Source organism: Pagrus major, chromosome 23 (genome assembly GCF_040436345.1).
Source record: "Pagrus major chromosome 23, Pma_NU_1.0".
NCBI lineage: Eukaryota > Metazoa > Chordata > Actinopteri > Spariformes > Sparidae > Pagrus > Pagrus major.
The window spans coordinates 15,169,793-15,181,643 of NC_133237.1; the positions used below are offsets into that span (position 1 = coordinate 15,169,793).

General features: G+C 40.0%; 2 protein-coding genes across 2 annotated transcripts; one reads left to right on the plus strand and one right to left on the minus strand.

Annotated features, from left to right (window-relative positions):
* Positions 1–827: 827 nt before the first annotated feature.
* rac1b (Rac family small GTPase 1b) lies at positions 828–8,219 on the plus strand. The gene is made up of 6 exons (XM_073493915.1): positions 828–1,155; positions 3,444–3,515; positions 4,065–4,182; positions 4,420–4,482; positions 6,333–6,492; positions 6,586–8,219. Exons 1-6 carry the CDS (start codon positions 1,121–1,123, stop codon positions 6,714–6,716), a joined length of 579 nt encoding a protein of 192 aa, XP_073350016.1. The 5' UTR covers positions 828–1,120; the 3' UTR covers positions 6,717–8,219.
* A 1,188-nt stretch (positions 8,220–9,407) lies between these two features.
* Positions 9,408–11,839, minus strand: whr1 (winged helix repair factor 1). The gene is made up of 7 exons (XM_073494497.1): positions 11,739–11,839; positions 11,269–11,367; positions 11,043–11,185; positions 10,720–10,955; positions 10,365–10,462; positions 10,081–10,228; positions 9,408–9,700 (listed from the first exon to the last, which is right to left on the minus strand). The coding sequence occupies exons 2-7, from the start codon at positions 11,363–11,365 to the stop codon at positions 9,655–9,657; spliced, it is 768 nt and encodes a 255-aa protein (XP_073350598.1). The 5' UTR covers positions 11,366–11,367; positions 11,739–11,839; the 3' UTR covers positions 9,408–9,654.
* Positions 11,840–11,851: the final 12 nt, after the last annotated feature.

Below are 11,851 nucleotides of genomic sequence, written 5' to 3' on the forward strand. Positions count from 1 at the left end.
TATGAGCTTCAACAGCCGTCTTTTATGTTGCCATATTGAAATTGTTAATAATAGGCAATTGTGTCCATAACACTTGAGTAAGTTCATTAATTTTGTGTGTGGAATTTCTTCATTAAAGGTACACTATGTAGTTTTGAGGAAGAAAATTTTAATTCGAGGAGAAAGTTCTGCACTGACTGTCTTCGTTGTCATGGCTGACTAAACTGAATTAACAAACTGATCTTAAAGGACAACACAATTTCATACTGTTTTACTTATATTATACCTACTGTATATTTAGTGGACCCTAGCTGTTCTGGGGACCTAATTTTCCTGTGAGATCAGCTTTTTTACCCATGATTAATTTTCTGCCAATCAATAACTCAATTAGTTGGTTCGCCTATATTCTAGCACTAAATGTCTTCATCTTGTAGTTGGATTGTCTGCTCAGTCTTTCTTCTTTCTGCTTTTTTATTTTTCAATCTATGGCACTGAAATGGAGACTGTTTTACATGAGTGTTTCCTGGAGTGCAGAACCTGTGAGACAGCGCTCAGGGAACAAATCACCGTATCAAACACCCATTTCCTCAATCGGTGTAACACTCTAAATCGTCCGCCTTGCTCTGTATTTTCTATTAATTCATTAAAGGTGTAAAGTTTAAAAAAAAATCTTAAATTAACACTAACTTCCCGACACATGTCGTCTGATTACAGCGTTTGAATTCAGAAAACCCCGCTGGATTGCCAGCTGTTTGTTTCAGCCCTCTGAAAGTTTGTGTGGGCGTATCGACCCAGCGCACCGGATGCACCATCTGGTAGTGGTGGCTAACTTCATTTTTTTTTTTCCTCAGGGGTGGTGGCCGCTGTTTTGCTTCATAGCTTCTAGATCAGCCCACGAAAGCATGGGAATGTTGCGAGGGAATCTCTGAGTAAACTTGTGTTAAAGTGCTAGATAAGTTCCTGTAAGTCCCCCCACACGCTGCTCAACACCCCGGGACCTCCGCTGTACCATTGAAGGCCGGCAGAGAAACGCTGTTGGGACATTTCACCGGCGAAGCAAAGCGGGACAAAGGAAAAGAGACTTGTGAGCTAACGTTAGCTGACTCCCGGGCTAACTTAGCATTCCTCTAGCTGCGGCGCAATGCAGGCCATAAAGTGTGTCGTTGTCGGAGACGGGTGAGTTTATTAAACCGAGCTGACTTTTTAAGTTTCTGTCTCCCACTGAACGCTAAACTTAAATAACCGAGTTAGCTTAAAACTTAGCCGTCACCACATTAGCTAACATTAAAGCTGTTTGCTAGATTTTTTTTACCCTCACGGGTAAAGTTAGCTGCCGAGCTTTAACTTTAACTACCTGTTTACCGGTGTGTTGTTTTTTATTAACTTCTATTTTTTTTGCTTATGTGAATCATTCGCCATTAATCATTTATCATATTAGTCGTATAGCAAACTATTACAAAACAGCCAGCATGCAAGCGGTCGGCTAATCTTTGACCTGACGCTAAATCATCCCGGTTACAGTGTTTTCCTCGGAGCTCACCGGGCAGCTCTCCTGTCCCTCTTCACCACACTTTAAACTCCACTTAGGCAACATTGACTTACAAACTGAGTCATTTGAATAGTTGAGCGCTTTGTTTGTGTTCGTCGTTTCGTGGGTGTTAACCTGAGTTGCTGTGTAATGCGCAGTTATGTGACAACATGCGGCATGTTTTCTGTAAAGGATTTGTCCCGAGCAGCTACAGATCGGTCAGCCCTCACCGACTTTCATATGTGTCACAATATGTATGGGAGGAAAATGCCCTCCTAACCTCTTGTTCAGGGTGTGGTGGATACCGCAGCAGCACAGTCATCCAAGGGCCTGTGGCTGTGTTTAATTTATTATTTTCGATTTTAAAGAGGGGGGACCTTGCAGTAGGCAGGGCTTCACAAGATAGAGCACAAGATTAAAGTTCAATATGTGTAAACTAGGCCTCCTCTAGTGAGCTTGTGTGCACTAAAATGCAACATTTAACCTTGTTCCCCCAAAGTAAAGGAAGATCAGGGGGCATTAAGCATCTGTTTTTGTCCTGGAGGCCTGAGTAGAGCTGAGTCCATTGATTCAGTTAGCAGACCGACAGAAATCCAGAGATTTTATTGTTAAAGGTAACAATCATTTCTTAAAAGTGGATATCGTGTGCCTTCTTTGTGTTGTTATGACAACAAGCTGATTATATTTGGGTAGGGCTGCACGATTAATCGATACTAAATAATCCAAATCGCAATATCCATAGCTAGAATTGTGCAATTTTTTAAAAATATGTGACAGATCAGCATCATAATGAAGTATTGTAGTGCTGCAGAGATGCTCTGCTCCACACATCCAGATCTCTTGTTCTCCAGATGTAAGAAAACATAGACAAACCCCAATAAATGCAAAATCATCATGTTTTTAATAGTTTCGTCAGTGAAAATGGAAAATTGTGATGCTTAACTGACCATTCCCACTAATTCCTGAATCATATTGCAATATCTGTCACAATAATATGATAGTGTCTATTTATTACCATATCATGCAACCCTTTACCTTGGTTTTGGACCATAGTTCACCTCAAAAGAGGACCATGAATATCTCATCTTGGGGAACTTTTTATGGCCATTTTGTTGACCAGCTGCATAACTAAGAAAATTATGTCAGATAAATTAATAACGAAAATTGGAGCCGCACTGATAAATCAAGTAGTTGTCAACTATTCACCAACTATTTAGATAATCTATTACTCGTTTTGAGTAATTTCTTTAAGAAAAGAAAGACGGAAGAATTTCTTTCCCAGCTTCCTAAATGTGAATATTTTCTGGTTTCCTTGTTCCTTTATGACAGTAATTACTGTTACTGTTACTGAATTTAACCTTTTAACATTTAGAAATGTAGCAATCGACAATGGAGACGGGCACAAATACATCAAAAGTAATTTGTTAGTTTAAATACATTTGATTCTTAATTTAGAAAATACAAAAAGGCATTTGTACAAACTGATATTTGTACAATTTAGTAGTAACCCTAATTTGTGTTGGATTTTGTTGGACTAGTTGATCAATAGCCACTGATAGTTTGTGCTATTTAGTTTAGTATCATTAAAGAAACTTGGTATCTACTTAATCTGTTCTTTCAACACATAACCCCTTGGTTAAAACAGTTTTCTAACAGAACAACGTTGAATGTTTTTCCTATATGACGCCTGTTAATGATTAACTGATGACTGATTGTTAAGGCAGCTGACATCGACTAAAGAAACTGCTTAAAATGAAAAGAAAGTAATCATTAGTTGCAGCCCTACCTAGGTGCTACGAGTGCAGTTGTACAAAGGAGGAAGTCATATCAAATAATTCCCAGAAGGGGCTATTGATGACTGAACTATGGTCCATGCCTGTTTATCAACAGTAAAATATAAACACCAAGTCATTTTTCCTCTCCTTCTTCCTTCCAGAGCTGTGGGTAAGACCTGCCTGCTCATCAGCTACACCACCAATGCCTTTCCTGGAGAATACATCCCCACAGTGTGAGTATATGAGACTGCAGCCTGTATTTGTTTATTTATTTATGCAAGACTAGAAGTCTATCAACACTGGCCACCCATCATGAGTCCCCACCCTTTTTCCCTGTACAGTCACTGCATAATTAAGGTGGCATCTTGCCCTTCAGCTGCTTTTTTTAGATGAAAATGCAATATGTTGTGGAACAGGTTACAATCACTGCTGTGATCTGCAACCAAATATTTAAAAAAGAATGATTCCTGGAATATGATAATGGGGGTATTGTCTAGTTGTAGAGCAGCCATGTAAGCCGTGTTGATCTGTATCACTGGCATGGAAATGGCTCAGTAGGCAGATAAACCAGATTTGGGTTTAGAAGGGCCAGATTGAATAAGCGATGAGTCATTCTCAAGAGAGCTGAAGAGGCAAAACAGATCAATTAAGAACTTGTTTTCCATTTTAAGACTTTAGTTTCATGTTTCTTCCTGTCACATTTTATTCCAGTATTAATATTTTATTAGTTTATATCTATCCTGATAGGTTTAGCTCATTTTCCGCATTGTCTCGTCTGTCAGGTTCGACAACTACTCCGCCAATGTAATGGTGGACGGGAAGCCGGTGAACCTGGGCCTTTGGGATACAGCGGGACAAGAAGACTACGACAGACTCCGCCCACTTTCATACCCACAGACGGTATGATAATAAAAACAGACAATGCTGTGTTTTACTTCACCCATTGTGGTCTTTTTGATGTCAGTGGTGCCCTTACACAATCCATTTGGAAAGTTTGGCTACCAAGAGTGAATAAGGAAGTTAGAGGAAAAGAAAAACACCGCACCTTTGTACGACGTGAGCACAAGAGTTTCTACTGTTGTCAACAGGAAGCTGTAGTTACGGGCTCTGATTGCATTGTTTTCCTTTTTTCACCAGGATGTGTTTCTCATCTGCTTTTCGCTTGTGAGTCCTGCCTCGTTCGAAAACGTCCGTGCCAAGGTGAGTGTAGAGACTGTAAAGTCGTCTGCGTGGATCAGTCTTATGACAGAGCATGATGATTTTTCTCCGGGGATGACTGTAGACATTTATTTTCACCTGTACATTTAATTACTGGTTTCAAAAATAAGTGCAGTTATTATCACCTTAACTTGTATGATCTCATTGTCAAGATTGAGTGTTTCTCCACATCAAAGCCGAAGTCCACTTTTGTTTAAAAAGTAGTAGTAGTTGTTTTGTTTGTTTTTTGCATCTGTATGTCTGGAGGGCTGCGATGAAACACATTTACTGTGGTTTGGAGAATCTGCAGTTAAAACCTTTTTATCAGATTTTGTGGGTAACATTAACTTGGTTAGTAAGTGCCATCACTATACCTGGCGATTGTATCATAAAGCGAGTGTTGTGGGACGACCCGCATAGCTTTCCTGCTCAAAGAAGGCTCAGATTTACATGTTGAATGGGCTACTTTTTTATCAATTAATACACAAAGTCAGATAAATCTAAATTCCCTCTTTTTTTTAGAAACCCTTTTAAAAATCAAACTAGCCTACAATATAAAAATCTGCCTGTTACCAGTATCTGTGTGACCCATCTCAGTATATAAACATTCAACATAAACATCTTTGTGGTTGCAGGTGTACGTAACAATCACTCCCTATTTTGACTATTTATCTTGTGATGACAAAAAATTTAAATGGTTGCAGCTATGCTGACATTACAGAGTTTTAAAATCCTGTCTGTCATCTTACATATAATGGTTTTGGCATCTGCTTATCCTTTAAACATATGAATCTGTTATTCTAACTGAACTTCCTGGACCGCATTTCATCGTCTCATCGGTACCTTAAACATCACGCTCCCACCAACGTATGCTCCTGCAGTGTTTTAATGCAGGGCTGCTTTCGGTCCAGATCCCTGCTCACATACCCCTGCAGCTCAGGGCAACATGAGGCAACTTTGTGGCGATGAAATCTTTATCGACTCAATGAGATGATGATTGCAGATGAGGAATATGCCAGCAGAGCATTATCTGCGCACTGTCCATTAGCTCACAATAAATTATAAATGCCACATTTCGGTTAGATTGAGCAGATCGAAATGCAGCAAGATTATCACTATGGGAAAGGGTACGATTGGCATTGATTTTTGGGTCAAACGACTCTGCAGTAGTCACGTGTGTTTATCGGCTTCAGGTCTGACAGCAGCGATGAAAACACGGCACGTGTGGACACGCTACTGCCCCTTTTCTGGCACAATGCTATGCCGTGCGTTGAAGTTAAGGAAGTTGGCACAAAATAGTTTTCCATTCATCTCCATTAAAGCAACGCTTGAACATGGTTCAGTTGGCACTGAGGTTGAAAGATCAAAAAAATGCAAACTGAAAATGCAAATAGACAAAATGAAAGCAAATTAAGAAAACGTCATCAATTTGCAACATGTGCAGCATTTTGGAAACACGCTGCAAATACATCATTTGTTGCTAGAGTTTGTGACTCATGAAGTTACTGAAGTCAGGTCTTTGTGTCATTGTTTATGATCATGCTGCGAACTGACTGCCATGTTAATCACTACAAATTCTGATTCACTGTAGTGTGTTGTGGTATTTGCAGCACGTTTCCTAAATGCTGTTGTAAGTGTGTGTTGACAAATTGGCCACCGTACGTTTGTGACGTGTGACAAAAGAAAACAGAAAAGCAAACATGTATAAGGAAAAGAATGAATTGCATATTTCTAGCAGGTCTACCTGTGCTTAAAGAAATCTGTGTACACGTGCTAGCGTTGGTGTAAAAACTGGGATAGACATGCTTGGAAAGTTAAACTCCTAACTTCTCAGCGTTGTGGTCTTCCTGCAGTGGTATCCAGAGGTGAGACACCATTGTCCCAACACTCCTATCATCCTGGTGGGTACCAAGCTGGATCTTAGAGATGACAAGGACACCATTGAGAAGCTGAAGGAGAAGAAACTCTCCCCAATTACATATCCCCAAGGACTGGCGATGGCCAAAGAGATTGGTAACAACACTTGTCAACTTGAGTTTATATCTAGCATTATTCTCTTTTTTTGTGCAATATATTTAAAGAAGACAAATATTTCTGTTTCCTCAGGTTCCGTCAAGTACCTGGAGTGCTCAGCCCTGACTCAGCGTGGCCTTAAAACTGTGTTCGACGAGGCCATCCGGGCCGTCCTCTGCCCTCCACCAGTCAAGAAGAAGGGGAAGAAGTGCTCTCTCCTCTAAGACTTCCTCCACTGGAATGGTTACAGGGGAACATGACCGCTAGTGATGAGGGTGGCTAACGATCACAGGAGAAACACACCAGTATACACACAAATACAATGTACTTCAGATTCTTTCCTTCCATATGTGTAGCTACAGCAGTTCTACCAACTGTTTCCATGAAAATTTTGACATAGGGGTCAGATTTAGGCGAAGGGGTTAGATCATAGACCCTAGTTCTTACCCAACATCATATACTGTATAGACAAGTGAAATGAAATTCTCGAGGCCTTCTAAAACAGATTGGATGTTTTGTAAAAAGTGGACCGTGGACTGTTTTCCATTTGTTCTTCCACTGCTTGTCCACCTTTTTTTGTTTACAGTCTTGATTGTTCGTTTTGAGGGGAAGAAATATTGCCAAATGCATTCTGCAGACGTGCTGTATTTTAGCAGAAAGGAGCGTTTGTTCTATTGTCTCACACCTTTAAACCTTCGACATACAGCTGACAATTTGCCGTTTGTGTGCCGCTGTTTGTTCAGCTCCATGACCAATGGCATTTTATCAGTTTTGAGTTTCATTTTTTGGTCATGTGTCATCGCACTGTCAACGAGGAACTTGAAGTAACCATCTGTGAAGTTCTTTTTTGCCTCAAAATAGATAGTTGTTTTCAGTCAGAGCACATGGATTGAATGACGCCTGAGACATACTGAAAATACAGACTGGGAACAGATCTTCCGACACCAACAGTGCTATTACACCCTTAGAAATCGAAATGATCCAGTATTTTATGTGTTTGGCTCCAATCGGACCTGTCATGGTATTTTTCTTTCTGCAATATTCCCCCTAGAAGTGTCTCGACTGTGTAGCTGCCCAGGGAGTGTGAAGCTGAAACTTTATTAGATATCGGATTAGAACTGTTTAGGTGTTTTGGTGGCGGGGAACAAGAGCACCTTTAATGCTCTGTGGGCATTTATCAGAAACCTTTTGTGCAGCACATTTTGATTTTAATAGCATCACTACTGGCTAAGCAATGTCACTAAGAAGAGCATTAAAGCCTGCTAATTACAGTAACAAAGCTACTGTCGGTTATGGTGTAGTATACAGTGTACTCATCTTTTTGTTATAATCATGTGATTTGACTATTTTGTATCTTTCTTCACAGAAGTTACACTTCACTCACTGTATTGTTAAACTAACACTATGAATATCCTTTTGTTTATTACCTCTACAGTTAACGCTACCTTAATCTCCCTACAATGCCTAGCTTTTTGTAATTAATGCTGATAGCATGTATGTGCAACATATACTGAAAACTAAGATTAGAATCGCTACAGTTATATTTTTTGCCTATTTACAAAATGTATTTGAACTACTAGATCAGGGGTTAAGTACATGTTGCTCATCTGTATTGTATTCAGACATCAAGCTGTGCTTTAATTCAAGCCAATGTTGTGACTCTTTAGTTTTATGGATAAAAGCTATTGTCACTTTTTGAAAAAGCCAATAAATTCAAGTAAAACTGACTCTATTCTGCCTCTCTTTTGGACAACACTGTCTCAGTTTTCCCCTAATTCATCACAGAAATGAGAAAATACTATTGAGGAGTGGTCAAAAATATTGATTCTTATATTTCGAATGGCTTAAAGGTATATTTGTGCGAAAAGTTGTTTTTTGCGTCTCATTCCCCACTCGTCAAATTCTGACGCTTTGGGATGGCAACTGAACCGACCTACAATCCCAAAGCCAAGGTACAAATTTGACCTTTAATTTTCTGCAGTATCGATGCACCAGTACTAGCTGCGCTTTCCCGCTCTCCTGTCCACAGTGAGTCAACAAAAACCACTGCAGTGCCCACATACTGTAGCTCTGAAGTACATTTATTTGGTGCTGTTGTGCTTAACTTACAGTACACAAGCCTTCTATTATTTTTTATTTCCTCAATGTTGTGTCAATTTTGGTATCGAATATCAGTATTGTTCCATGTATTGTGAAACACTTCAATTGAGCAACATCTACTTTATTCAAGTGTGAAATAAAGCCAAGACTACACTGGGGGAAAATGTAGAAGTGAAGATTGCATTTATAGTGTTGCAACTTGCCAGGTTAAAATATATCAAGTAAATTGACACAGATTGGGCAGAGTTAAATAGCCTCTGCATGCAGGAACCAAAATGAGGTGACATAACCAAACAAATTGACCAGTGCATTTTTTCTACATGCAGTATTAGTGGCAGATCTGTTGTATTGGATTCAAAAGGGCTCTGTGGAGCTTCTGTGTTTGATTGTTGCGCTTGAAGCTGCTTGTTGGTTTATGTTAGCGGACTCTGTTTCTAAACTAACATTAGCTACTGTTGATCTCTGTTAGCGGAGCGCAGAGAGGCACTGAGACGAGGCGCTTGTGCATAAAGTCACATCCTTTGGACTGTCGCAGAAAGTCTGAACCGAGTCCTTCACAAAGAAATCCACAGTCCAGCAGCATTTAACAGCTTGAACACATCAATCAACAAATGTTGCTGTAATTATCATCTGAATTGTTGAGTAATAGTCAAAAATGTATTTTGTGAGGTCAAACCAAAATCTAACCAGGTTATATTGCCTCCAGCAAAGGTAATCAGAGGCATAATCAACAATCTAGCTGTTTAATGACAGTTGGGCAAGTTTGAGTCTAATTGTTGTCAGTCACATGAGTAATTACTCACATGAGGAAAACAAACATTTTAAATACTTTTATTACAAGATAAATCAAAACCTGACAAGGTCATGTCAACATAATTGACAATTCATAAACCCACAAGGTTTATTAGATAATACATTTGGCACAAAACCTAAATCTGAAATCTTAACTTAATTTCTTCAGTTCTCATACAAACATACAATTTGAACATCTTAAGCATTCATCATCTTCAGTCGCTCGCTGTCTTCGATTGAGCACAGATCAGTCAGTCGTGTTGCTGTGGTTCAGGAGTCGACAAATCGTAACATTGTCCCTGAAGTTGTGGGTATGCTGAGAAGAAAGAAAAGTGTTATTCAGTATTCAAGATGAGTTAACATGTCGAGTTGGTCAAGATTAAATGGTGGATGAAAGTTCAAATGTGCTCATGTTTCCTTGAGGTGAGATTTTAAACAAATCCTGACTATGTTTTATTTGATGGCTCGCTGATTTTTGATGGTTTTGACAAGCACATAGCTATTTCAACACCTGAGAGTCAGCATCTAGCCTGGTTGTAACAGAAAACCCCTCAATTACTGAACTGAGAGGATCATAAAAGAGAGCAGCTGCATGAAGTACCTGACCTTTTCATCTGACAGATGGGCAAACTCTGGCCTACTGCAAAACCTCAAACCATCAACCCTTTTCAGAATCTGTACACAACCAAATATTACCTCTCCACCAGCTCTGCACCAACAATGTCATGGATGTGGTATTTCATGTGGAATTTCACGTGCGCAGTTGTTTTGCGCTCCTCCAGCTCTGCCTTTAAGACTTCGCTATATTTGGACTTCTTCACCATGCCGAGCACCGCTTTACGACCTGACAGGAGAAGCGGCGAGGTGGTTAGAAACAAACACTCAATTCCCAATTAGCAAGCCGCTGTCAGAAACCTTTAAAGTGAGAAATTTACATGTGAAATTTAAGCAAAGTATTGTTGAGACTACTTTGCACCCACCTTGTATAAAGTACTTTGTGAATTTGCCAGAGTTGGGAATGGAAAGCCACCAGCTGCCTGCGTCCCTCACAGTCAGGACCCCTGACTTAACCAGCTGCCTGCATTGTGAGAAAACACAGTAAATTTAAATAAAAGGCTGCAAATACATGAGGAAAAACAAATTATATTTTGTTTCTACAACGTTTAGTGAAACTACACCATGCTGGTATGAAGTAAAACGCTGGCTTACATGGCTGCACTACTAGGTGTGACGTTTTTTAAACAATGATTCACTTTGTAGGGAAACTCCAATGTTTGTTTATTTAACTACAGTATTTCACAATGCAAACGTAAAAATAAGAACAGTCTCTCGTACGTTATCTCAGAGTCCGTGAAGAGGAACTCCCTGAGCATCTTGTCTTTGCTGAAGCTCAGATCTGTGGAAGATGACAACACTTTCTCCAAGAACCTCTCCACCGTAGCTCGAGTCGCTCTGCCCTCCTCGGCTGCCAGCACTTTGGCCTTGTAATCTGAAGCAAAAATCAGCCCGAAAGCTTCTGCATCAAACCCGAGCTGGAACATCAGCACTTCTCCTCGTTCACGCAGTTTATTCTGTGGACAACAAGGAGGGAAGTGGGTTGTATCTTTGCATTTTAGACCGATAAACATAATCTTTCTGACACTAAAAAGCCATCCTACCAGCTCCTTGTCCACCAAAGTCCTGTCATGGTGTATGCTGTAGAGTTGGTGCTTCAGAACAATTTGGGGTAAGGCATCATTGAAGAGCTTCCTGGGGAACAGTGTCATGAGGTACACGAGGGTGGATTTGATGTCAGTTGGTCCTTAAATGTGAAGAAATAGATGAAAGTGAATTTTACAACCTTAAATTAGATTTCCCCAAATTGTTATTAGCATCAACACCTACCATCTCCATTACTGACAGCTCCAAACTTCTCAGTGCCATTTCTTATTCTTTTCTTCACCTTGAAAGCGTCAGAAATCAGAGCCCGTTTCCTATTCATACCTGGAGGAGAAATAATTGAGAGAAATCATGACTTGCAGAGTTGACCTGTTCACAGGCTGCTGCTTTTCTCCACAAACTCCAGTGTCTCCACACTGAATCAGGACAAACAAGTAGTCAAATGCAGGCTATAGTGTATCACTGGCAGCAACATAACTAACCGTTTCTAGTCAAGGATGTTAACCCGAATTATAGCTCTGAGAAGAAAAAACACACCCTGTCACATTCACTCAGAAAACCGCCGGTTCATGGTGACATGGTGTTGTCTTTCTCGTTAGCCAAGCTAACGCTGCTAGCTAGCTAAGGCGACTTTGTGTGCACTCTGAACGTACAAATAACAAATATTTGACTTGTCAGACTACTTCAACACTTACCTGATAAATAGTTGTAGCAATACTATTGGTTTTTCACATCGCTTTGGTCCCGTTCAACAGCACACAGCGTTCACAGCTTCAGTCAACAACTCAAAAAGCATTTAAACGGTTCT